At 43.3% G+C, this 27,688-nt stretch overlaps 1 protein-coding gene across 1 annotated transcript in view; it reads right to left on the bottom strand.

Annotated features, from left to right (window-relative positions):
• Positions 1–27,688, bottom strand: part of TMEM132B (transmembrane protein 132B) — a 219,271-nt gene that overhangs the window by 55,964 nt on the left and 135,619 nt on the right. The window contains exons 4-5 of the mRNA XM_030959231.1: positions 18,348–18,500; positions 17,751–17,784 (exon numbers count right to left, since the gene is read on the bottom strand). Coding sequence (XP_030815091.1) covers positions 17,751–17,784; positions 18,348–18,500 — 187 coding nt within the window. The remainder of the gene's footprint in view (positions 1–17,750; positions 17,785–18,347; positions 18,501–27,688) is intronic.

The following is a 27,688-nucleotide window of genomic DNA, read 5'->3' as shown; positions in this document are numbered from 1 at the left end:
TCTGACCAATTTAAGCACCAATTTCCACACCTTTCCTACTAAGTGGCCTTTTTGCATAACAAGAAAATGGGGATTTTATTGGCAGGTTCTCTGAAATTCAGCTGGGCAGCAAAACAAATATCAGTGACTGCAAGGAATTACAGAGGGCTCCAAATGCAGCAGCAGATGAAAGGAAAGGAAGAAATGCAGTATTACAGTGTTATTTGCCATCCTTCTTAAGTGGAAAATGATGGTGGCATATCCAATGTTTATAATGGCACAGGAGTTTATAATGCCACTGGCAGCTGCAGGAGTTCAAGGGGAAAATCACTGAATATCTCTTAATCTGAAACAATTGCAAAATGTTCCACTTCCAGGGGCTTCCATGGCACCTCACAGGTGGGGCAAGGGGATGACAACAATGCTTCTCAGCAATAGGAGGTGACAGAGTTATTGGTTTTCAATAGAAGTATTCTGTAAACAGACAAAGGTCTCCCACTTACTATTCTATAAAGGCAAGCAAATATCAAAATCACAGCACATTTCCTTGATAAAGGGTTTTAACTGGTCCCTTGTTCTTACACCTCAGCACCAAAGTCAGACCAGGCTGGGATTCCACAGCAGATTTAATTTTTTTCATTTAAATTGTTTGTAAACTTTGTGAAAGAGTGGCTGACTTGGTTTTCCAGCAACAGACACTGAAGGACAGAAGGAAAGTGAAAAATAGACTTCTATCTTTGCTTCCAAGGTATTGTCTTCATCATTAGCCTTTAGAAGTCATTAAGACATGATTTAAATCCAAATCTCCCCATCTGTTTCTTCAGAACCTGTTCCATTATGAGAAATGGGGAAAGTACTGATTTTCCAGAGAGATAAACTGGGTGCAGCAAGAGAGGTAAAAGAGAATTACCCAATTTGTGTTGAAGGACTCATCTCCAAGAACTATCTAAGTGAAGGAAAGCCTCTCCCATTTTCTGCCATTTCCCTAATGTGACACACAAAATACACCCTGAGCTGCAGAAAGAAATCAGGTCAGCCCGGCTGGACTGTTCAAATAAAAGGAATATTTGCTATTCACCTCCATTAAGGAAATTTATCTCCCTTAAAATTGCCTCTGTTAACCATTCATTCTTTACTTTCCCTCTAAAAATTGGCAGGTTTTCATGATAATACATTTATTTCTCCTTTTGCACTACCAATTTCAGATTGTTGACTGCTGTAAGGTGGGAGGAAGGCCAGGAGTGGGGCCAGGTCCTTTCTGTCCCTCCCTGCACATCCCTCCTGCTAAATGGACAGATGGGCTCAGGAAAAGAGGCTTTTTGCAGAAAACACAGCTGAACAAAACAGGTGCTTCTCTGGCATTTTGACACATCATTTCAGCAAAGAATTGAACGAAGGTGGGAAAAGTGCTGCACTTAAAGGCCTCCATGAACCTGACACAAAATTCCAGCTGCAAAGTGCTTGCACTTGGAAGCACCCCTGCACAATTACCAGGCAGAGAAGAGCAAGCTCTCCTCACCTTCCACTTCTCAGCACTTGGGCTTCTTTCCTTTTTTTTCCCCCACCTTGGAATATTCAGGCACATCCTCCCCTCCTGGTGATATTTCATCCCAGTTATTGCCCCACATCTGTGCTGAAACACACTGGGCACAGAGGTGGGGCAATAATTCTTCAAGTTTGTCTTCAAACTGTTCCTCCAAAAAGGGAGGTTCTTACCTAAAACAAATCCAACATGGTGATTCAAATATCTCATTTAAACTACTGCATTTTCAATTTTTCCAGGCAACAGGAATAAGTTGGCAATGGATAAACAGGACCTTGAAACAAAAATCATTGTTCCTTTGTTACTATGCAAGAATTTTCCAAAAGCCCAAAAATTGCTGCCAGAAGGCTCCTTTAACAAAAAGTGAAACAAGGTAATCAAACATTTCCCTCTGCATTCTCTTGTGTTATTGCAAGTTTGGTTTCATGGCCAATGTGATACAAAGTGGTCAACCAGGGCCAAGCTCCTGAAGTCACAACCACATCAAACACACCTTTCTATTTAAAGGTTTTAATTATTTTGTCCAATGACACTGGCATTCAGCTCCCTGCCCACCAGTTACACTCAAATGTGGCACTTCAGTGCTGCTTTTCTTCCTCCTGGTTAATGAAGGCAGTTGTGCAGGTTGTTGTTGATTTAGTTTGGGATTTTTCTCCCAGCAGCGTTGCAATTAATTCTGGTACACAGATCCAATGCAATCTGACAAGAGCTATTATGGAGAACAAGCTGGAATAAAACTGCACCTGCATTTCTTCCTAAAGACAAGTGGTGACAGGAGGGGAAGAGAGGAGGAGGGTTCCTGGCCGGGTAAAGTGAGAGAACAGGGACAGAGGCAGCCTGGGACAGGCTGGGCAGGAGCAGCAGCTCCCTCCTCTGCAGCAGCACCTCTGCTCTGCTCTCCTTTGCTTTTTCTCCCTTCTTGGACAAGAATCCCAAACCAGAGTTTCAATCTAAAAAGCCTCACTCCAGCATGCACTGCAGTTCAGTCCAGAGGGGAATAAACCAATATAATCTGGGGAAATCAAGGCAGAGGAAAGGACTGCAGAGTCTATTAAGCATTAGCTGTGTGTAGCTGCTGTAGTCTGTATTTCACCAACTTTTGTCACAGCTCTTCCCACTTATTCTGCATGGTCTCTGGGGGTAAACAAAACCCTGCATTTGACTGAAAAAACATTGACATGAAAGGGGCACTGGGATATGATATATAAAGATTTTGCTATTTTTACATGTGCAGTGATATTTAGAAAGGTTGGGAATGATGTTTAGATCTTATTTATTTCTGGTCAAATGGATTGCCAGAGGATTTTTCTGACAGTGGCTGTTTACAATTCCGTGGCAGTGAATAATATGCAGAAAATGTGTGAGGTCCTGGGGTTTCATTCACAAAATGCTGCAATATGAATTCAGCTGAGGTGGGAGCTGTGGCCTTTTGGTGAGTGTGTGATTTTCAGAGCACAACACCCTGGGAACACACCTCTCTCCGGGGCAGTCTCACTGCAGATTGTTTGGGCATTACAACAACCACACCTGTTAATTTTACATCGTGTCCTCACCTCCGCAGCACCACGGGGAGGGGGGCAGTGTGTGACTCCAGCTGCTCCAAGGGAAGCCCCCATTTCTCTCTCCAAGAGCCAGAGTCACTTTAAAGAGAGTTTTTCCCTCAAAGAGTTCTGACAGGCGTTTCACCGATGACTAAAACTTTATATTCAATATTTTGTTCACGTGCCCACAAGGAACAGTACAAACATGATTATACATTGAAAATAAACGCACAATGATTAATTGAGTAGATTAACCTCCAGAACACTTGGACAGCTGTTTCAACATGCTGTCTTTGAGGGCAATATGCTGAAGCAGCTGTTCTTACACATAAGGTAAGATTGTCCGCTTTGTTTTGCAATGTGAACACTCAAGGCCTGTTCTGTGTCTTGGTGACTTTAACTCACACCTGGAGCATTGCCAGGGCTCTGGATAACTTGCATACATTCCTTTTTTTCCCACCTTATTAGCAGCTTCAACAACGTCAACTCATTTGCTCAGCAGTATGCTCAAAACCACAGTCAAGTGGATTTCTGCCACAGACATATTTTATGAAAAATCCTTTCATTAGGATCTTTTCTCCTGAGAAGCAAACTTCAGCTTCTCCATGTTTTGCTGCTTTGGAATGTGATTCGGAGAATTGTTTACTCAGCATGTGAAATTGTTTTTACTTGATGACCAATCACAGGTCCAGCTGTGTGTGGACTCTGGTCAGTCACAAGATTTTATTATCATTCCATTCCTTTCTTTTCTAGCCTTCTGATGAAATTCTTTCTTCTATTCTTTTAGTATAGTTTTAATACATCATTTACTTTTAATATAATATATATAATAAAATAATAAATCAGCCTTCTGAAACATGGATTCAAGATTCTCATCTCTTCCCTCGTCCTGGGACCCCTGCAAACACCAGCACAGATTTCTGTCCTCTCTACACAGGATCCACACTTACAGGCTGCTCCCTGCAGCAAGATCCTCCCAGAGTGCATGAATGAACTGGATTATTTTTGCATGTGGTTTTACAATAACACAAGTGTTCCTTGAATGGAAAGCATGTCCTGGTCCATGGAGCTTTCTCTCCTTGTTTCCAAGGCAACTCAATACACAGACACATGCAAACACACGTGCGCGCTATTAATATTCCTTCTGGATGGGGAAATATCTTCATTTATCAATGAAACACTCAACAGTTTCTGGAGGAGTGAAAGACTCAGACAAACTTCTCACATAGGAACTCACAGCAGGAAAACATTCAAGAAACTCTTCCCTTTGATTGTACACTAAAGCACATGTTTTGGAAAGTTTTTGCATCAAGATCTCCTCCAGCCACATGAACACAAAACCCTGAGCCCACCTTGCTTTGTTCTCGGGCTACAATCAAGGTTTCAGTCAAGCTCTTCCAAAAGAAGGAAACAACCTGGGAGCTTGGTTGGCACATTCACGCCCCTGGAGTCCCTCCCATGAATAAGAAGCTGACAAAACTGGTGGCACTTTGTGCTCCAGAGAGGATCTGCAGCCTGGCCAGAGCCGAGCTGCAGGAGCTGCTCCTGACGCTGCACCAGGGCTGAACCTGCTCTACGCTTCCAAATGGAACTCATTTCAGAACTAGTGAGGTCTGGGCACATAAATGATTTGTCACGCTCAGCACTCCGTGCTAAATCACATTTATAGCCTCTAATTCTCAATTGTAATCCTCTTTGGGATTGGCTTAATTGTTCTGCTTTTAAGAGCTGGGGGTCAGGTACAGCCACTGAGTGCTGAGTGAAAACTGCACAGTCTGTGCCTGGCTGATTCTGCTGCTTGTCTGAGCAGGGAGATGTCACAAAGAAGGGAGGCAGCTGAAATGGCAAGAGATGCTTTCAAAGAAAGCATTTGAACTGTTGTTGGTTCATGGGTGTTTCCATCTTTCTGATTTCCCCCCTGGCATATGAAAGGCCTGATGATTGCTGTCACTGCCTGGGAGGTTGGACTTGTCATTCCCACTCTGCTTCGTGGGGTTTCAGAGCAATCAGACCTTGAACCAGAGCTGGCTCTTGCCTGTCTAAATACCCCATTAATGACAACAGAATCTGCTCTGTCCGTAGGGGTCAGGTGTCCAAAATAAACCCACGGGCACAGTGCACCTCAGGGAATTTCAGCAATGCCCAATCCCAAGGCAATGCAAGCTCAGGGCAAGGCAAGCTCAGGCAAAGGGCCTTACTCAGATCTCCTTATACCAGCTATGGATTTGAAGGGACATAAATGTGATTTACCTCCAAGCTTAAGAGCCAGCAATTGTGCTGAAATGGGACGCTGCTTATACTGAATTCAGTTGAGGCTGGGGTTGATTTAGAAACAGCTGGCTGTGATTTATGGTGTAAGGAATGCAGTAGAATTCCATTAACATCAGCAGAACACCTTTGCATTTCACTGGGGAACCTGGAACTCTTTTCCATATGTGAACACAGGATGTTCCTCCTCCTTTGCATAAGTATTTGAAGCTGTGCTTTATGCAAGCTCTACTCTGGAAAAAGATTTGGGTTTCATGTCACATTTTGTTTGCAAATAAATTTTTAAAAAGAGGAAAATCTTCAGTGGATGCTATGAGAAATCCCTGACTTGCATGGGAACTCCACCATCCTGTACTAAGAAAACAGTTTATGAACCCAATTCCCTCCATTCATGCACTCCTTAACTTCAACATTGCTCCTATTAACTTGCACACCATGTAGCCTTAATGATTTTAGGTTACATTTATACTACATGCTTCTATTTATAAATGGTTTATAAGGGAGACTAATCAATATTTAATAGACATTTTAAGTGTGCAGCAGACATGAGCAGCATGTGTTAGAGAAGGTCAAAGGCACATCAATAGCAGGGTTAGAAACACCTGCGAGCTCTGACTTGCAAATAACCCCCTGGGCCAACAGGATTCTGTAAAAATATTAATAGCAATTATCCAATTAGTAACGGTTTCATTAATAACTGAGTCTTTGTGAACTATTTAAAACGTAATGCAGTCACACAAGGAAGCAGTTCCTGTGTGAGAGGTGACCTATTCCATCACAAGCATTAGGGAGAAATCCATGGGTTAGGGTTTAAATGCCACCCTCCTCCCATGAACCTGAACTAACACTGGAACATTCCAGTGCAAACACCCTTACAGTGTTATTTTGGGATTTGGGCATTTTGTCATACATCCTTAGGGTTAAACTCTGCTTTAAGACACAGAAATTCAAATCTCCCAGGAGTCTGGAGCTGCTTGCTGTGCGTATCTGTGCGTGTAGGAGGACACAACTTTGCCTTTTTATTTACAGAACCATTAATTAAATTACTGCAATTAAATACCAAATCAAATTGCATTAAGATAACATTAAGCACACAGGAAGTCAGAATCAGAGCTGGTATTAGGGTTAATGGGAGCTCTACGTGGATAGGTTTTAATGTCTATAAGCCAGATCCCAGAGGATGCAGCTGACACACACAAAACCAACACTTTATGCAAATATTCTTTCACAATGTCCTAGTTTTTGCACCAATTTCCAATTGTTTGTGTGGGTTTCCTGCTATTTTCCTCTTCAGGCAAGTCCTGAAGCGAGATGGAAGAGCTTTGTAAATGACAGCTTCTGATCAACTCCGAGCAGCTGAGCCACAGAATTCCCACCTCCCAATTAGTCCAGAGGGCACAAGCTGCAGTGACAAATCCACCTGAAATTATGATTCCTCTACTTTCTTTTCAATCTCTTCTCTAATTAACTGTAACAGTAATAGAGATTTCTGAAAAAATAAAAATAGAAGCCAAGGGAATCTCAATCCCTGTTTTCTGCGCTGTCACACCCACAGGAGTGAGCACCAGCTCTACTCAGCAAATCCCAGCAGGGGTAGATCCCTTCCTGCATTGCTTGGGAAATGCAGGGAAACCCCCAAAATGCTGATTTTTTGCCACAGCAATGGAGTGGGAGGACCCACTCTGCCACAAACTGACCCTGAGTGCAACCCCAGCCCTCCTCAAGGTTCCAAACCTGCTGCTGGAAAATCATCACTGAAGTGGAAAATGTTCCTGCAGCAGGCCCCTTGTAGATTCTTACTGTGTTCTCAACTTAATGGTTTTCTTGAGAGTTTTACAGCAGAATTAAAATAATAAAAATAAAAAAAATGATGTTTGCTTATGCACTGATCAAACTAGCACAGAACTCTGTGTGCCTGTATTTTCAGCTGGAGAAAAAACATTGAGGAGATTCAATATTTATGTAATGTTTTATGGAAGTTCAATAGAAAAATCCAATATAATTTCCCAATTAAAATCACCTGCTAGTTGACTTACATCCATTACTATTATCTCAAGCCACTGTATACTGAACCTATTCACACAATACTGTTATGTGAACATGCACAGGTTAAAAATTAGTAATTACTGTCTAGACAATTCACTGTTAGCTATAGTTGAGTGAATATAATGAATAATTTATTTGATTAATTTTGCATTCCTTTTCCTCTTTGCAAATTGATCATGACCATGGAAAACTTGAAAATGTACTCATTTATCAGAGTTATTTTCTGTGAATAATTCTTAGCCTGAACATTTTTTCACAAAACAAACTATTCTTACTTGTGGACTGAAATTCACATTAGGGGACAGAAACTACAGAGACCACTGGGATTGTTGTTCCTTTTTGCTTTAGCAGATCATCATGGAAGCAGCAGCACTGCTGAAGTGATTTTACAAATACAGAACGCAAAGAGTTTGATGCTCATTTTGTTGTGTAGGCTACATAATAAAGAGAACTTATGCAATAGCTAATACTTGATTTTAAACTACAGATGAAATGGGAAGCCCATCTTTACTCTGAGTTTAAAAGCCCACAGGGAAAGAGGGAAAATAAGAATTATCTGAGCTGGGGGAGCCCTGGAGGAAGGACTGCAGTTCAGTGTCCATCACAACCCACAGGGCTGGAGGCTGCTTGGACAGAAACTCTGTGCCCTACAACCAGGCAATGCCACAGGTAAATATTTCTGATTTCTATGGGCAGAGGTGGATTTGGGCTGGCAATCCAGAGACTCCACACCCATTCCAGCTCTCTGTTCCGACATGGGATTGAACAGTGTGGTTTTCCCTTTGAAATTTGCTCTTCGTTAGGTGAGCTTCAAAATGGAGCCTGAAACAATGAGGGGCTTTGAGTCTGCACAGATCAAATGCATTCTGACATGCACACACTCAGGATAAATGACACGCTAATGAGGCACAGAGATCAAATGCTCTGTTTGCCTCTTCAGTCGCCAGCAATGAGGAGCACATCAAGGCTGTTAACCCATTCCTGCCACTGCAGGGTGCTGCAAGGCCCAAATGGCCCCAAATTCTCTTTCTATCACGCTCAGTTCTCATGGCTCCTCCTCTTCTGCAGGGCCAAGCCAACACCACAGGCATGATCTTGCTCCTGACCACAAGGAAACAACAGGAGGAGGAAGGGGGATGAATGAAGTTTGATTTTGGCGTTATAATTTCTACCTTTTCCCTTCCACTCTTTACAACAACCTTCCAGGGACACAGCACAAGCAGCAACAGCAAACACTGGCTGTGATCAGTGTGTCAGGGCAGGGAACTGAGGAGAGAAGGAATTGAGGAGGGCGGGAATTAGGAGAACAGGAATTGAGCGTGGGAATTAGGAGAACAGGAATTGAGGAGAGCAGGAATTAGGAGAACAGGAATTGAGCGTGGGAATTAGGAGAACAGGAATTGAGGAGAGCAGGAATTAGGAGAACAGGAATTGAGGAGGGTGGGAATTAGAACAGGAATTGAGGAGAGCAGGAATTAGGAGAACAGGAATTGAGGAGGGTGGGAATTAGAACAGGAATTGAGGAGGGTGGGAATTAGGAGAACAGGAATTGAGGGTGGGAATCAGGAGAACAGGAACTGAGGGTGGGAATTAGAACAGGAATTGAGGAGAGCAGGAATTAGAGCAGGAATTAAGGGGGGGGGGCAGGAATTGAGGAGTGAAAGAATTGAGGCGAGAAAGAATTGAGGATAAAAGGAATTGAGGAGGGCAGGAACTGAGGAAATCAGGAATTAGGATAGCAGGAATTGAGCAGAGCAGGTTTGGGCTCTCTCCCAAGCGCTGCAGCCTCACCAGCCCTGCTCTCGTGGCGCTGAGGTTTGGGCAGTGACATTCCCAGCTGGAATGATCAGAGTTGTTGCCATCCCAATGCATTTCCCAGCCCAAAGCTGAGGTCCCAGAGATGATGCACAACTCTGTCAGCTCCTCCCTGTCCTTGTTCCCACGTTCATGTGATGCCAACATCTCACCCCTTGACACTCTCTGGATCTGTTCCTTCCCCTCCAGCCACAGCAGTGGATTTATTATAAATAAATAAATGTATTTATTCCCTCTGAATCCCTGGAATTTGCAGTGCCTGCTCTCCCTGCCCTCCCCAGAGTGCTCTCCCCTACCTCTGACAGCTTTTGGAAGTTCAATAGAAAAATCCAATATAATTTCCCAATTAAAAAGCACTTTTTTTTTCACCAAAAAGTGCCAACAGCACAAAATGCACGTCCCAGCCCCACAGGAGGCAGGGCTGGGAACTGCTAATTCCCAAACTTCAGCACTGAGCAATGCAGAATATTCCAGAGCTGTCCCAAAGCTCTGGCTGGAGTCTCCTGATCATTTTAGTAAAGCTGCAGTTTAGCATTTTCAGTAAAGCTGAGGCACCTTTGCAAGAAATTTCTTCACACCCAATAGCTGCTCATAGGCTGCATTACAACTTCCAAAGCTCTTGGATTGCTGCTCTGCTCCATCTTTATGCTGCTATTGAAATTTAATTTAAAAAATAGAAATTACATGAAAAATAATTCCTGAGCCTAACTGTACTGGGACCATGTAAATCAGAAATAACTACACTGAGGTCAGTGACAGCTTTGCACAGGAGTTGTGCAGAACACAAATGACTGTTTAAAAAGGAAAGCTTTCACTGCTGCCAGTACATAAGAAATATTGTATTATATATACATATATACACACAACACAAGGTTAATTTATGCAGAAAGGACTCATCTTGCTGTACAACTAATAAATGCAGGCTGACTACTAAATATTCCTAATAATGCTTCCTCTCCAGCTAGCAGAACAGCTCAACAACAAACGTCATTTTGTTCATGTGTGTCCGTTATATTCATGTGCTGATTTAATTAACAGTAATTTCAGTATCTTGGAGATTTCTTCTCTGTTTTACAAATGATGCCCTTTTGCTGAGGGCTTGGGTTCAAATTACTGGCCAATCAGCTGTGGATCAAGTCTAGAATGCTAATTGGCAATAAAACCAGAGTGAGCACGCTGGAAAAACTTACAGATGAGCCAAATTATTGGGGAATTGATAAGGAACACGAAGAGATTTTTAGGCAGACAAAGTGGAAGCTTTGCAGCTCCCTCCAGCAGAGTGGAGGGTCCTGGTGGTGCTCAGAGCCCCTGGGGCAGGCTCAGCTCATCAGCCCCTCAGGAGGGTCCCTGTGCCCTCACTCTGCCCTGCAGGAGCTCCCACCGCCCCTGATCCTCCCCAGGAACCCTGAGCCTGAACTCCCATCAGAAAATCTGTCACTAGAGGAACCAAACCTAATGGAGCAGAGGTGTCCCAGCTCAGCAGAAGCCGCCTCTGAGCATTTCCTCTGCACATTTCTTATTGGAAACTCTTACTTCTAACAAGAATTTAGTGCCTGAGCAGCCTGGAGAGGATTTTCTAAGAATAATAAGTGTCCACATGGATCAGAGAGACCCGAGCTCATTCTGGTGCAGGAGTGGCTGCTGTCCTCCTACCCTTGCTGTATGGGCAGCACATCACCTCTTGCACACCCAGCTTTGGTTAGAACGCCCAGAAGCTGCCCAAAGCTGCTGCAGAACCCCATCAATCAATCCCAAACCAGAGATTCTTTCCAAAACAGGCCTGTGAGGTGCAGAGCTGAGGCAGCACAGTCTGATCTCCAGAGCACTCCCTGCACTGTGAGGAAGGGGCAGGGCAGGAGAAGTGTCTGTGCCAGGGGACTCATCCCTGCAGCAGCCCCAGCCCTGGGTGGAAGCAGGGACAGGAAAATGTGGTGCTGGGAGCAGGAGGGGCAGGAGAAATCCCATTCTGGGCAGGTTCCTTTGCATGCAAAGTACAACAGAGAGGCACTGTTAAAAAGGAACTGCAAAGCCAAAGGTCAAAGTGATTTCAAGTAAGAAATACGCATTAAGTGCAATGGATAAACACATAGGGGACAAGTTTGCACATAAATGCATTTAACCAACTTCTGAGAGATGCATAAATCATCTGGGTTTGCTAGAAATTACTGATCCTCTCCTGGCTTCTTTGTACTTCAGAATGAAGTGGGTTTGTTTTTTTACACCCAACCCCAGAGCAAGCAAAGGAAAATCCCTTTAGTCTGTCCCCAGGTGATCATAAATCAGCCCCAAAACTGCATTTTACAGCAAGGTCAGGCTTAGGAGATCCCAGCCACGTTTAGGGGACGGTTTGTGGGACCAGCTCGGGGTTCCCATGGCACAGACAGCCCATCCCTGCCCCACCCCTGGGAATGCTCCAAGGACCAACATGGGACAGGAGAAGCCAGCCTGCCATGCGGCAATCCCCTGCACTCACCCAACTGACAATATTGGGCAAATCTCTGTGATCTGGGGAGATTCAGAGTGACTTCCAAGAGGTGGATTGCTGGGAAATGCTGCCTGGATCCCAAAGGATCTGGAGCATTTGGCATCAGCCTTCTCTGCATGTTCATTAATATTTTGGACTCTGATTGTAAGGAGTATCAGCAATTGTATCAAATTTCATGAAAGCAAATTGCTGGTTCACAGAGGAATAACATGGTGCTTTACTCAAGCACGAGGATGAAAACCTCATATAATCTCCAGCTATTGTCATTCAATGTTTATCACCCAACACAGTAGAATACAATTCTTATCTTTGATGGATGTGGCACACAATAGCTGTTTTCTTGAGTGCATCATAAATATTAATAGTATTCACAGAGCTTCTTAAAATTTGTCATGTCACAGTGCTTTCATGGAAACACTCAAAATGCCATTATTTTTGTCCCACCAATAGGAAATTTTCCTTTAGTTTCTTTCTTTTTTGCTCTCAAAATTAAATGGTAGAGGATGTTTAACTGAGCTGAGGGAAAAAAGGGATAATGGTTCACATTGAGCCATTCCAAAACCTACTTCAGATGCCCAGAATTAGACTGAAAGAGGGAAAAAATGTGATATCCTTTGGAAAACACAGTCCAGTTAAAAATGAAACACTTGATGAAATTGAAGAGATTTGTCTGGAATTTCATTTTTTGGAAGGACACTGAGGAAGAATGCTGACATGACCAAAATGTTCCTATGTGCCATATTCAGAATGGGACATTTTCACATCAGGAAAAAAAAAAGGAAAAAAAAGGTGGTTTTTTCTCCCAAAACAGAATATTTGTACATTATTGTGTCTATCCTGGGCTGCATGCAGAGCAGTGTGGGCAGCAGGGCCAGGGGGATAATTCTGCCTCTCTTGTGGGATCCCACATGGAGAGCTGCATCCGGCTCTGGGAGCAACAGCACAAGGAGCTGGGGCTGCTGGAGAGCCCAGAGGAGGCCCAGAGCTGCTGCAGGGCTGGAGCCAGGCTGGCAGAGCTGGGGGTGCTCACCTGGAGAGGAGAAGCTCCAGGGAGAGCTCAGAGCCCTTGCAGGGCCTGAAGGGCTCCAGGAGAGCTGGAGAGGGACTGGGGACAAGGGATGGAGGGACAGCACACAGGGAATGGCTCCCACTGCCAGAGGGCAGGGCTGGATGGGAGATCGGGAATTGGGAATTGTTCCCTGGCAGGGTGGGATGGAATTCCCAGGGAGCTGGGGCTGCCCCTGGATCCCTGGCAGTGCCCAAGGCCGGGCTGGACACCGGGGCTGGGAACACCTGGGACAGTGGGAGGTGTCCCTGCCATGGCAGGGGTGGCACTGGGTGGGATTTGGGGTCTCCTCCACCTCAATCGTTCTCTGATTCTGTGATTTAATCAAGTTGAATCAAACACCTCAGTTCTGCACAGCAATAAGTTCTTTCTGCTGTTGAACAGCTGTGATCGCTAAAATGCCTTTTCAGGGTGTCTGATGACAATGCCAGCTGAAATCCCCTGGCCTTGCCCAGTCCAAGCCCATGAGGACATTCCTCACATCTGCTCCCACAAATTCCCTCCCAGAGCATTTCAGAGTCAAAGCCTTGCCCTGATCAAACTTAATAAACCTTCAGTGCTTTGTGTTTTGGTTGATGCGTTCCAAGAAATCTTTTTAAATTCCATCTTTCTCCATAAAATTCACCCTGTGGTTTTAGGAGCAGCCTGACAAAACAAAACCATTTAATTCTCTATGACAATTAATTTGGAGATGGTAATAATTGCACAAGATCTTATCTCTGCTGCAGAAACATAAAACACTTGCTATGGGCATGGGAAATAAAGTAATACAAAAGAAGAATCTCTTTTTTCCTATTCTGCACTCTCTCCACAGTAGTTAATTTGCTCTGAGTATAAAATCAATCCTTCCAATGTGGGACTTTAGGAAAGCTCAAGGCTTCAATCCTGCTGCCATTAATCAGTGTTAAAATTCACACTGAAATCTGTGATCTGGGAGCCACAGATTCCAGTTTTATTTTAAAACTATGTTGATAGTCCCTTGCATTTCCAGGATGAAGATCCACTCTAAACTGAATTTACATTTAATTTTTTTTTTTAATGAAACGGTGAATGTTGGGAAGGACAAAATCCCATTCTGGGCAGGTTCCTTTGCATGCAAAGTACAACACGAGAGGCACTGTTAAAAAGGAACTGCAAAGCCAAAGGTCAAAGTGATTTCAAGTAAGAAATACGCATTAAGTGCAATGGATAAACACATAGGGGACAACTTTGCACATAAATGCATTTAACCAACTTCTGAGAGATGCATAAATCATCTGGGTTTGCTAGAAATGACTGATCCTCTCCTGGCTTCTTTATACTTCAGAATGAAGTGGGTTTGGTTTTTACACCCAACCCCAGAGCAAGCAAAGGAAAAGCTGCTCAAGACTGACATTTTCTGGTTTAGTCTGAGGTGCTGCTTTTTAAGTCCGGGTCACCTTCCACCTTAGCCTGAGTGTGCTCCTTTAACTGTTGTCTGAATATAAATTCCATTAGCAAACCATGATTTCTCTAGGAAAAATAAATTCTTTAGAATTTTTTTGCTCAAACAAATCAGTCAAATGTTGCACTCAGCAATCCTGTTTTAGCCTGAGTTGCAGAAATGGGCACCTAAAGGACAATTTTTCTGGGTGTTCCTGTCTGGCAGCAACCAGAAATGCAATTCTCCAGGCTCCCATTTAAAGAAACCTCACCAGAGCAGGCACAGCCATGTGTGTAGGGGACTCCCAGCCTCAGGAAACCTTTACTCCACCAATAGCTCCCATTCTGGGGAGGAAACAAACTTCCTGAAGACATACTTCAGACACTTGTGGGAAATAGAGAAATGCTTGAGGCTGAGGGCCACAGAGCCCTGGGGAAGTATTGATTGTTGCATTTGAAAAAAGCTTTGGAACAATGCCAGTCTGGGACTCACAATTCCATTGCTGCAGAGACAGGATTTGCAACATGGGCCTCGGAAAGAGCAGGGCTGCCAGCCACAGACCAAGCCACCATTTCCCCAGATAAGGAGACAATGCCAGGTATTTTTCTATTATTAAATCTATTGTTCCTCAAGCCTTCAGCCCCAGCTGGAGCCTTCTTACATAAACCAGTTAAGATACATCTCTTCAATGTCTAATTCTTTACTTTAACTAAGTTCTGGTTGCCTAGAAACTCTCTAAAAGACCTGGATTTTAATTTTTTTCTCTTTGTTTATGTTTTTGCCAACAGTTAGTTAGGTAACAGATTAATCAAATCACAGGTGTTTGTGACAGAAACCTGGGTGACAGACTGAAAGCTGGGGCAGTGTTTGTTTCCTGCATCCCAGGAGTGCCAGACTCCACTGATGACCTTGCTACCACCAAATTTCCACAGCTATGGAAATTGCAGATGATGTCTGCTTAGATCAAGAGCAATAACTGAGAATTACAGGATTATATCATCACTGGACAGAGCAGATTTATCTGTGCTATCAGTTTCTGTAATTAGCAGGACATGCACTTCCACTTTGCAGGATTATTATATCACATTTTTATATTAAGATAAATCAAGCTGTCTAGTTTAGATCCAAGTTTAGAATGTTCTGCTGGACCTTCTGGATGCTAAAACACACCTTCTGCTGCATCAGACACCAACCAGATTCACAAGTCCCAGCCTATGTCAATGGCATAAACATTATAAAATAATCACCTGCTGTGTTTGGAGTCAGCAATGGGAATTAGCAGCAGAAGAGAGAATGGCAGATTTTCCCTTGATATTCAGCAGCACAACAAACAGAGGCACCAAAAAGAGCACTGGCTGTGCCTTCCTCACCCTGATCTGTTCTTCTGCTGTGATGGAGGGGAATGGATCACCTTTACTGTGGGGGTGTGAGCTCCACGTGTTCATCTGGGCACCAGATGTTGGAAGAATCAATTCAATGAACACAGAATCACAGAATCATTGGATTGGCAGAGACCTTCAACACTGAGCCCAACCCAGCCCCAACCCCTCAGCCAAACCCTGGCCCCAGTGCCACATCCAGGCTTTGTTAAACACACCCAGGGATGGGGACTCCACCACCTCCCCAGCAGAACATTCCAGAACTTTATCACTCTTTCTGTAGAAAACTTTTTCCTGATATCCAACCTGTATTTCCCTTGGTGCATCCCTGCTTTTTTAGCTGAATTAAAACCTAAACAAAACAAGAGTTTAGGTGACAAAATAGCATTTACAGTCTTCAAAGCCACTCATCCCTGCTGTCACTTGTTCTTACAGGTATAAATTCTTCCTCATTTCTAACCAAAATAGTTTTTAGAGATAATAAGCAAGAGCTTTGTAAGATTAAGTGTTTCAAAAGTACCTTTAAGAACATAAAAAGGGACTTAGAAGTCATTCAGAAACAGGTAAAACTAAATAAGAGTGACTTCATTTCCACTTCATTTTCTACTCTCATAAAGCTTAGTTTATTCAGGTCTGATTAATTAATGTCTACAAAGAGTTCCAAAAATATAAAACACTACATAAATACTAAATAATAATAGAGTACTGAAGGAAAAGCTAATTTGTTAATTTGCATGGAGTTTTAGGAATCAGCATTTATTTATTTATTTATTTCCCCTGTGCAAGCAGGCCCGTCCAATCCCTTTTAGCTTTTTTAGTAGAAAATGCTTTGGCAGCTACAGGACAAAGGGCAGATGTTCCTGAGGAAGGAAGTAAAAAAGGGTTTGTGCTTCTGAGGGAAATGCTGTAGCATCCAGACTCTGGCTGTTTCTCTGGTTTTACACCCCAATTTCCCCATGAAATCCTTGTTCATGAATAAAGCTCTGGTACTAAAAAGTCCATCAGGCCCAAACACAGGTCAAAGGCTCCTCCAGGAAAAGGTGCCTCTGATTTTACCAGGAGACATTTGCATTTTTAAAATAAATAATCAGCTTCAAGCTTTCTGCACTCATACAACTTAACCTGCTGGACACCTCCATCTTCAGGAGGTATTTTATCCTTTCTGTGCTACTCAAACCAGGCCTTTTATTAAATCTTTTATTAAATTGGTACTTTGCTGCTCACTGGACTATTTGGCTCTTTTGGGGAAAAGCAGAGCAGCAAAGAGCCCGGTTGTTTGGTTTAGCAATGAAGCTTCCCACACATGCAATGCTCATTTATTTCAGTGAGAATGTCCCCACTAATGACACCAGCTACCCTCAGAGCTCAGCCTGGCAGTGCCACTCTCACAGAGAGGACAAGGGCTCCACAGGAGCCGTTCCCATGCACCAGGCCAATAACCCACAAACGGGAAAGGATTTTCACAAAAGGCCCAAATGGTTTCCAAGGAGCCATTACGGCACATCAGGTAAATAAAATATTATTGAAATGGATTTTTTGCATTTAAATCACTTGCAGCAGGTGCATAGGAAGCAGCTTATAATAAAAAGGCTCCCATTCCTGGAATACTAACGAGGATCAACGGAAACATTCAGGAGAAGGGAGCAGGGGCAGGTTCTTGCCACGGCAAAAAGAACAATTCCCACAAAAAACATTCAGGAAAAGGGGGCAGGAACAGGTTCTCACCATGGCAAGAGGAACAATTCCCACAAAAAACATTCAGGAAAAGGGGGCAGGAACAGGTTCTCACCGTGGCAAGAGGAACAATTCCCATAAAAACATTCAGGAAAAGGGAGTAAGGGCAAGTTCTTGCCATGGCAAAAGGAACAATTTCCATAAAAACATTAAGGAGAAGGAAGCAGCAGCAGGTTCTTACCATGGCATGAGGAATGATTCCCATAAAAACATTTAACAAAAAGGAGCAAGAGCAAGTTCTTGCCATGGCAGGGGAACAATTCCCATAAAAACATTCAGCAAAAGGGATCAGAGGCAGGTTCTCACTATGGCAAGAGGAATGATTCCCATAAGATCATTCAGAAAAGGGATCAGCAGCAGGTTCTTATCATGGCAAGAGAAACAATTCCTACAAAAACATTCAGAAAAGGGATCAGGAAGAGGTCCTTACCATGGCAAGGGGAATGATTCCCATAAAAACATTCAGAAAAGGAATCAGAGGCAGGTTCTTACCATGGCAAGAGGAACAATTCCTATAAAAATAGGGCTCAGCAGCAGGTCCTTACCATGGCAAAGAGAACAATTCCCACAAAAACATTCAGCAGCAAAAGGGATCAGAGGCAGGTTCTCACCATGGCAAGAGGAACAATTCCCACAAAAACACTCAGCAAAAGGGAGCAGGAGCAAGTTCTTACCACGGCAAGGGGTGCAATTCCCATAAAACCATTCAGAAAAGGGACCAGCAGCAGGTCCTTATCATGGCAAAGGGAACAATTCCCATAAAAATAGGGAGCACGGGCAGCTTCTCACCATGGCAAGAGGAATGATTCCCATAAGAACATTCAGGAAAAGGGGGCAGGAACAGGTTCTCACCATGGCAAGAGGGACGATTTCCATAAAAATAGGGATCAGCAGCAGGTCCTTACCATGGCAAGGGGAACAATTCCCACAAAAACATTCAGAAAAGGGATCAGGAACAGGTGCTTACCATGGCAAAAGGAACAAATCCCACAAAAACATTCAGAAAAGGGATCAGGAACAGGTGCTTACCATGGCAAAAGGGACACCCACAAAACATTCGGGTGCCCACATGGCAAAAAATCTTCGGGCAGGGTGATGAAGATCTCGGACACCACGAGCTCGCTGACCGAGTCGTCCCGCGGGTACTCCACCTGCCAGGTGATCTGCTGGGCTCCTGCCAGGCTGCTGCCGTTGTCAATCTCAAAATCCATCTGCAGGATCTCGTAGGAGGTCATGTTTGCTCTGGAAAGCAAGGCACAATTCCCCACATCGTCACTGGGGTGTTGATCGCAAAGCGGATTTTCATTTCTCTTTCTGCCATTAAATTCACATTAAATTCAGCGTCTCAGACTTGAGACACTGACAGAAACCTAAATAAAACTGCACAGGGGCAACTGCAGAACTTTCTAAGCAAGGTGAAACTTCATATTTTAATTTCCTGAAATGGAAACATTTTTCCCATTAAACTCAGGCATTCATTCTCCATAATCACAATGAACTTGCAGAATAAGCTGCACACCCTTGGAAAAGCAGTGCACAGAAGTTGCTAAATTATTTAATACAACATTATTATAATTTTGATGCTGCAAAACAACAGAATACTTGGCCATTCCTCATGTTCTACCAGAAATGAGCTCTTGTGGAGGGAAAAAAAGTCTTTCAAACCCAAACTGGTCTTTATCTCAGTGAAAAAATGGATTTGCAGAAATTATACATGACAATAAATGAGGGGTAGATTATCCCTATTTTGAATTCATGACAACATTCTCCTCGTCAGTGGTGCAGACTTGTAATTATATGGCAATCGTGTATTCCTCATCTGGAAATAAAAGTTTAAAAGTAAAGAAATGGATATAAATGCACAGCAGTCAGAAATGAATCTAAGAATTACTTCTGCTTCCTTTCTCAACAACAACTCTTATCACTTTCCTCAGGTCCAAAGCTATGTAAATATTAATAATTAATCCTCAGGTTAGAAAAACAGATCTTGTTTTTGTGTTACAGAGAAGCAAACAGACACCAAGCTTTAACCAGCAGCACTCAGTGCATCCACAGCAGGGATCTGCTTACAAAATAGACCTTTGCTCATCCAAACTTCCCCACAAACTGAGTGGTTTCACAAATCATGCAAAGTTTACACACAAATATTTACCAAGAATACAAGTTCCAGACTCCCAGACAGACCCTGCAGTGTGGAGACCTGGTGGAGGTCACAGGCATGGAGAGAGGATGGAAGGGCTCTGGCTGCAGAGCCAGCTGCTTCTTCTCCTGGAGAAACACCCGATTTTACCAATACTGCTCAAGTTTGGGGGAAAATCTGAATTTGCTGTATGTCAGGCCAATGGGACATTCATTGTCTGTGTGTCCTTCCCTAAATCAGGCGTTCCAGGAGCTGTGCTCACAGTTTTAGCTGCTGCTGCAGACAACACAGACTTCAAACATCCTTTTCCTCTCCCCAAATGCACAGAGGCAGAATCTGGGTTTGCCATATGTTTCTGAAGGAGAATTGTAAAGAGGGAAAAGAATCTGAGCAGGAATTATTGATTTTCGTGTTTTCTTTCTGACAACAAACAACCTAAACATATGCTTCAATGCCTGGAGGATAAATATTTTCCATGCTGACAGAAGATAATATCCACCTCCAGGCACAACTAGAAGCTATTAAGGCATCTTTTGTGTGGCCAACCAGGCAACCGGCAAAAATCTTTTAAGATAAATTTTATTACATAATAATAGGGATGTAATTAAACCATTTCTGTTAAAAACATAAACTGAACTTCATTGTTTTCTATGTATCACCTCCAGCAGTTTGTTTTATCTAAATTGCATACAATTAATATGCTCACAACACAGAACTAAAATTCAGATATGAGCTCTCCACTAACTATGGATTTAGAGATTGGGCCTGTCAAGGGATGTTTAGGTCTGCAATTTCACTTCAGCCTGTTCAGGCCAGTAGTTGCCACTCACAAAACCACCCAGGAGTGGTTTCAAACTGAGAACAAAACCACCAGTGGAGGATTTGGGTACAGAGACACCAATTAAATACTAGGTCAGGTTAGTCTGCAAGGACAAATCCATTCCGTGGGTCCCACTGATTGGCATTTGAGTTCAGCCCACAACACCTTCAATTATTCTTTTCCTGGTTTTCCTTTTACACATCCAGAAAGAAACCACAACACTGGGCTTGTACTCTTATACATAAACCTTCCTCAGATGCAGCTCCATTAGCAGGTGAATTCAAACAAAACGACACAAACAGCTGAATTACAACAAAGCTACATTAGCAGGTGAATTCAAACAAAACTGCATTAGCAGGTGAATTCAAACACAGCTACATGAACGGGTGAATTCAAACAAAGCTGCATTAACAGGTAAATTAAAACAAAACTACATGAACAGGTGAATTAAAACAAAACTGCCTTAACAGGTGAATTGAAAGAAAACTACATTAACAGGTGTATTCAAACAAAACTGCATTACCAGGTGAATCAGAACAAAGCTGTCCTCCCTCCCAGATCTCAATCCTGGCTCCAAAGAGAATCCTTAGCACCACTTGGAAAAACAACTCCAAACATTTGCCAGAGGTTTTCTGCTTTGTCTCAGCAGCCAATTAAGTAGCATGACACGTGAATATTGATTAAAGAAGGTTCCACTCCTCTCTTGGGCTTCTGCAGCAAGAGATGGCCTTGAACCATCTTTCACCTGCAGAGCCTCCCCTGAGCACACAGCTTTGGCAAACCAGGATTCAGCTTTCTGCTCTCCTATTCCTCAGCAGGTGCATGAATTTTCTCTAAAATTATGGGTTTTGTCCTCTTTAGAGCTTGAGCCTTGGAGCAATGCCAGGTGCTGTGGAATCTGGGACACCGAGCACCCCACGGATGAATTCACCCTCTTTGTTCTAAGCTTCTTCCCAGGTTACAGCTGTAACAAACTCATGATAAAACCTGAAAAGTGAATTTCTCTCATGTTCAGACTAGTGCTCACCTACTGGCTGCTTCATCTCTTATCCTACAGAGGTTTCCTGCTGGAAAGGCTGGTATTACATTCATAATTCCTGCAATTTATTAACCATCCTCTGCAATACCGTGTGGGAGACCACTGCCTTTTTCTACTGAAATTGATGGAGGTTGCTAAAGTAAAACCAGAGATAAATTAAACCATAATCAAGACCTCAAATGTCAGCATTTACTTATGTCAGCTCCATTAGCTGATAAATTCCCATCCCAACACCTGCATTTCAATTTCTCTCCTGGCTGTGCAGCATAACCACTGAAAGGCTTTTTAAAAGCAGGAGTTCCCCCTGCCAGGGCAAACCTTCAGCTTCTGCTCTGGTTTGGAACTGGGGGCAGAACCTTGCCCTTGGTGGCCACTGTCCATGTGCCTGCTGGAGACAAAATGCCACCAGTGGGAAAATGCACAAGCAGAGAAGACAAACATTGTAACTCATGCTGTTATCAGCCATTAAATCCCATTAAACCAAACTTTATCCTATCAAGATTCTTCAGCTTTTCCTGGAGACTTATTTCATTTTTCTCTTAAATAAGTTTGCACTCTTGGGGAGAGTCTGATGGAATCCAAGGACTATAAATCACTTCTCCCTTCCAAATCTTTTCTCTCTTTTTAGTTAAATATTTCTATTGTCCAGTGAAGTTTTTTCCTGGTTTAGGATTTTGCCAAACTCTAGTTTAGAGAAGCAATAAAAAATAAAAAGTCAAAATTACTTTTATAAAAAAAGATTATTTCCTGCAAGCACAAGGAAAAGACCTTATAATTTTAGGCAGCTGGCATGCTTGCTAATAAGTCCATTTCTATGGAAATGAGTTCATAACTATTAATTTTGCCTGCTCCTGATCTATTCTTGATGAGCCTTTCAAATTTAGAAAAGCGCTTCATGATTCTCTCAATTTGGTAATTACTAACTCCCTTTGATGAATCCAGCCCAGTGTTTCAGACATGAGACATTCATTACACATTTTTCTCTCTGGTGAGAGAAGAAAAAATAAAACCCCATGGGTCTTTTTGGATTTATTTCCTCTCACAAACTCCTCTAAGTAGGTCCTCTTCTTCAAATGGTGATTTATAATCCTATTTGCACACCTTCACAATCCTGCCTCTGCTGGGGGCTGGAAAAACTGCCTAAATCCTTGGGATTTCTGCCCAATCTCCTGTTGTCTGCCCTCATACCTGTCTGGTGCATTTACAGCCCAGCCAAGCTTTGTCACACCCAGTTCCCATCCCACACCCAGCTGGGAGCTGGGGTTGGGATCCCAGTCTGCACTTTGAGCACAGAATGGCAAATCCATTCCACAGAAAGCCAACTTTAGCTCCAACCAGCTCCAGAATAAAGGAGTTATCCCAATAAAGGACAGGAAAGTGCTGCTCGGTCCCAGAGCTTTCCCCATAGACACATCCACATAAAGGAGCTGCAGTTTATTTTTACAAAATAACAGATCTCTGTGAGGGTCCGGCACAGCTCTGATGTGAGAGGTTTTAACCAGCAGCATGAAATCACCTGGCACTGAAATAACAATGAATTCAATTTGTCTGAGCCCAACATGAATTATTGAATTAATGGAATGATACTGTGACTGATCTTAATGCAGCAGCAACAGCACAACTGGTTTGTGTTTACCTTAAATAAACAAAATTATTCACTACTAAGAAAGACTAGCATTGCTAACCAAGCTGAAGGGGCTGCCCTGTGTGTTTGGGCAGAGAATGAGATACAGGGGGCATTTCTGGGCACTCTGCAGTGCCACACCAAGGCTCTGCTGGCTCCCACTCACAGGTCAGCAACAACTGAGCTGATGAAAGTCAGAGCCTTCTATTGCTGCACTTGGCTATTACAGGAAATCACAAGTTCCATTCACTCATAAAATAATGCTTTCAGTAAATGGCAATTTGTTTATGAGAGCCACAGCAGTGTAAACAACAGCCTCAAAAATGGAGCAGACATGAGGTATTGGGAAAATTGGAAAATAATAAATGTGGGATATCATGTTGCTTGAGAGTCTTTTCCAGGTTGATAATGGCCAATTCTTACTCTGACAAATTGTAACCAAATTCAATAAGAATTCAGTGACCTCACATTCCCAAGGCACATTAGTTTATCAAATACTTGAGTGAAAAAGGTCTCGCTCCTTTGGTCTCAAGAGGGTTAATTCTGTAAGTGTGGATTACTGAAGAGCAAACACTTACAGGAGGAGGCTTTTGGAGGTGCTCAAGACCCTCATTGCCTGCTGAAGTCAAATGAAGCAGCAGATGGCCAGGAGCTCTCAGGGAACACATCCACGCTCAAGGTCCTGACCTTCTCCCCCTGAGGAAATGAAGATCTGAGCAGTTTGAGATGAAGGAAATGAAAGCAAATCCCTACCAAGGGCAGCATGCAGATTGTGAATGATGCAGATTTGCATATTAACCCTTCTGCCTTGCTGAGAGCTGCCTTCCTGCCCAGGACACCCCCAAAACCTGGGTGTGCACCCCAAACACCTCCTGAGGGGGGCACCTGGGCTTGCACACAGCTCTGACTGATAAAGGATGGCAAAGCCTAAACCCTTTCCTCCCAGAGTGAATAGTTCTGGTGAGGCTGGGAGGACGCAGAGCTGCTGTCCAACACAGAACTTTTTATTTTCCCAAACATTTTTTGGTGCCTGATCTCGGTTTTCTTTCACTGCCATAAAAATTCATGCTCTTCACAGAGGTACAGGCCGAGAAAATGGCCACAGAGGATAAACCCAAGCTGCTAAATCCATTAAGAATGTATGGATTGACACAGCATGTTTTAATAATCCAGTAAAAGCCATAAAAACAACGAGAAAATATTTTTGTTGAAAACACAGCACCAAGACCAGGTATTATGATGTTATTTTGCTTAGCCAACATCTTCCCACAACTGAAAACAATAAATCTAGATAATGAGCAAACCTTTTAAGCTCTTCAGCTTCTCCACTGCCAATTCACAACTGTGCTGCTCACTAACAATGTGCAATAACTTCCACTTTATTTGATTTTATCAACATCATCATGACAACCCTGGAGACAACTGAGACAATTGCTTCAATTATTTTTATTTGCTTGCACCCCTGTGACAGTGCACAGAAATGGTTCTGGTAAAAGAGTCCTTAGATACTCTTTAAGTCAACCTTTAACAAAACAACTTTTAGGAGTGAACTTGGGATGGAGTAATTGGTGAGCTCCACTTGCTGGGCACTGGGAGCCCATTTGTACCTTTGTCATTACTCTCCCCTTTTGGAACAGCAAGCAATCTTTTGGGGCTTAAAAAAGCATTTTGATTGCACTGGGATATTTTTCTGACTACTATTTAGAACTTCTTTATTGCTGTGTTGTGTATTTCTTAAAATAAAGATTCTCTGTCAGGAGGAAGTCTTGTTGGGAAACAACAAACACATCCAGTGAGAAACTGGGGCCAGGCAAATATAGAGGGAGCTATTGTTGTTTAAAAAATAAGAATGATTTTATGATGAAAGACTTATGCTGGCACCTATCCACTTAATAAATATCAACAGCCCAAATGGTGCTTATAATTTTTCTTCAACTATTGAGAAATCCTTACATTTTTACATGCCATAATCACATGGTCTATTTTCAACATTGCTGTGAAAGCAGCCGAAATACATCAAAAAGCAGAGATGAATTTTTAAATAACCAGTGACTGAAAATGAAAGCTAATAAATTCAGTGGCACAAGAAGCTCTTTGCAGAGCAGGAACTCACATACAAAGATCTCTGCGGACTCTCCAAAGGTCTTTACAAGAACCAGAGTGCAGCTCTGGGTGACCCAAGGCACGGGGAACTTCAGCTGAGCTGAAAACACTTCAGGGAAAACCCAGGGGAGGGACAGGGGCATCCAGAGGCTCCATGAGACAGGAAATATTCCCTGGGAATCCCTGGAGACGCTGGGCTGTGCACACTGCCACCACACAGGCACACAGCTGAGTTTGCTGTCCCCTCTGGGCCCAGCTCCTCCTCAGCAGCACCAGCTGAGCACAGCTTCACTCAGAGCCTTGCCTTCCCCAGCCAGATCTGCAATGGGAGCGGGCACAGTTTGATTTATCTGTGCCTCTCCCAGATGCTCTGTGAGCCTCAGGAGGGGTGATTCTCCTGACAGGCACCCTCAGTGAGGCTCTGGAGTTTTGTATTTACCAATGTTCACAATTCCTCACCTTGCCAGGCAGAGGTCAGACCAGGGGGAAGTGACCTGGAGCCACCCTAACAGCTCAGCCCACCCCTCCAACAAGCTTCCTTACCATTGTAAACACTATTTAAACTATTTTAATGTGATATTAGCATCAGGTGATCAGACCTTTCTGTGTGCACCAACCCCATGAGAAAAGAAAATCCCTCCTAGAGCCAGGAGGAAGCTCCTTGGTACCCAGTTGCTGTTTTGATTTCAGAATTACAATTGAGGCTGACAGCTGAATCTCCCTGGGGAGAAAAATCAGCCAGAGGGGATCTGGAGATGTAAATTCCCCAGGCAGGGAATTTCTGAATGGAAGCAGGAGGGAGCCAAGCTGCAGCCTGTGACAGCAGCACCCCTGAACTGCTGCAGGATGCAGAACAGACAAATGAGGCTCTCCCCGTGAGCATCCAAAAAGCCTCATTCAACAGTTAATTGAAAGAATTAAAAACTTGGAATTTAATCCATTGCTTAATGGCCAGACTGTGTAAATAATTAAATAACAGAATATCAGAGGGGAAATCAAAAACCAGTCCATATTTTTCTCTCTACAGCTTGCTAAGGCTGCACAGAACTCATAGGTCTGCTGTGATGCCGCCTGCATTAAATAATTAAAGAAAAAAAATCAAAATAGGGGCATGGCAAGAATTATTTTACTCCTCCTACATTCTGTTCAGCTCCAAACAAGTTTAAGCACCTGATGAACTAGACCTGGCTCTCCTTGAATCCAGTGTTCTCTTAGATGGAGAGGGAACGTGCAGGGTGTGCTGTGGCTGAGAAATAAATGTCCATGGCAGCATCCTCAAAGCAGTGAGGGCAGGGAGCAGGGCAGCCCATTAACATCAGCACAAACGGGACCTCCTCTCTCCCCACTCCCCTGACAGGCACATGGTGTGCACAAAATTGGTTTATTTTAAAGGCTGATAATTATGTTTTACAAAAGAGTTAAGCTCTTCCTCTCGCTGTTGGTACCCACTGAACAGACAGTAAAAACATGAAAGTGAAACTGGCACAGAAACATCAGTTTCCCGTGTTTTAATTAATAAACAAGATTAATTTATCCAGCTGAGCAAACAGAGGGTGGCTCAGGGTCTGTGTTCAGTGTATGAACAGAAAGAGCCATCTGCAGTAAGTCTCTGAACCTCCACCCTTTGCTGTTTGAGCTGAAAGTCCTGATCTTCACACCAGAACTAAAAGCAAGAGATAAGCAAAGAGTTCCCATGTAAGTCACCCCATTAAAAGATCATTTCTGTCCTAAAAACGAATCCAAATTTTCCTAGACATGCAAAGATAACCCCAAATAACAAACCACAGAGGGGCGCATTTAATATTTCTCCTTTTAAAAATCATTCCACAATTATTTTTTAATGGCGCTAAAGTAAGGTCAGCACCGCAGGCACGCTGTAAGATCTCCAGGTCACCTTTCCAAAGGGCAGCCACGACCTTGGCACACTCCCAAGACAGCAATTTCCAACACTGACAGCTCAAGGGGAGCTGCTGGGACACTGCTCAAGGTCACACCCTGAGCAAATGAGTGCAGGCACAAGTGAGGTTAATTCACTCAGCCTCTGAAAAGGAATAATTAGAGAGGAAGGGGCAGAAGTGGTGCTGCACCCAGCCTGTCCCACCCACTGTATGGTAAAAGCCAAAACATGATCCCAAAACTTCATTTTAAGGAGTTTCCTCAGCAGTGAAGCCTTCAACAATCTGAGATGGGGTGGGCTGAGTGTCCAGGCTGAGCAGACACCTGCACATGTGGAACCATCACACCAAGGACATTTCCATCCCTCCTGCTCTCAGGGAGGCTGAGCAATGACCCAAAGTGGCAAAACGACCCAAAATCACCAGTGACAGAAATGCTGCTGTGATGGATGGGCTGTTCCACTGACTCCCTTTTGGCCCACTGTGGCAGTCACACAATCTGGGCATGGTTCTGCTTTTTCATTTGCCTTGCTACTATCAAAAAATTTCACCCAAGCAAAAATACCAGCTGTCACAAAGCACAAAGAGACAGATGAAAGGGTTTCTAGAAAAAGAAGGCAGGCTCCTGTAAGTGCTGCAATTCATGCTAAACTACAGAAAATATCCCCAACATCACGGGTTAATGCCAAGCAGAATGTACAAAATCATTCTCCTGCTATTCCTCCCTTTTCTGAGTCTCTTCAGGATTTCATCATCTCTTCCCTTCTCCCGCCCCCTCCCAACTCCCTTCCTCCCCATGCAAGAATGTG

Source organism: Camarhynchus parvulus, chromosome 15 (assembly GCF_901933205.1).
Source record: "Camarhynchus parvulus chromosome 15, STF_HiC, whole genome shotgun sequence".
Lineage (NCBI taxonomy): Eukaryota > Metazoa > Chordata > Aves > Passeriformes > Thraupidae > Camarhynchus > Camarhynchus parvulus.
The sequence above is the reverse complement of the archived record's forward strand: the minus strand, read 5'-3'. Positions and strand labels throughout refer to the sequence as shown.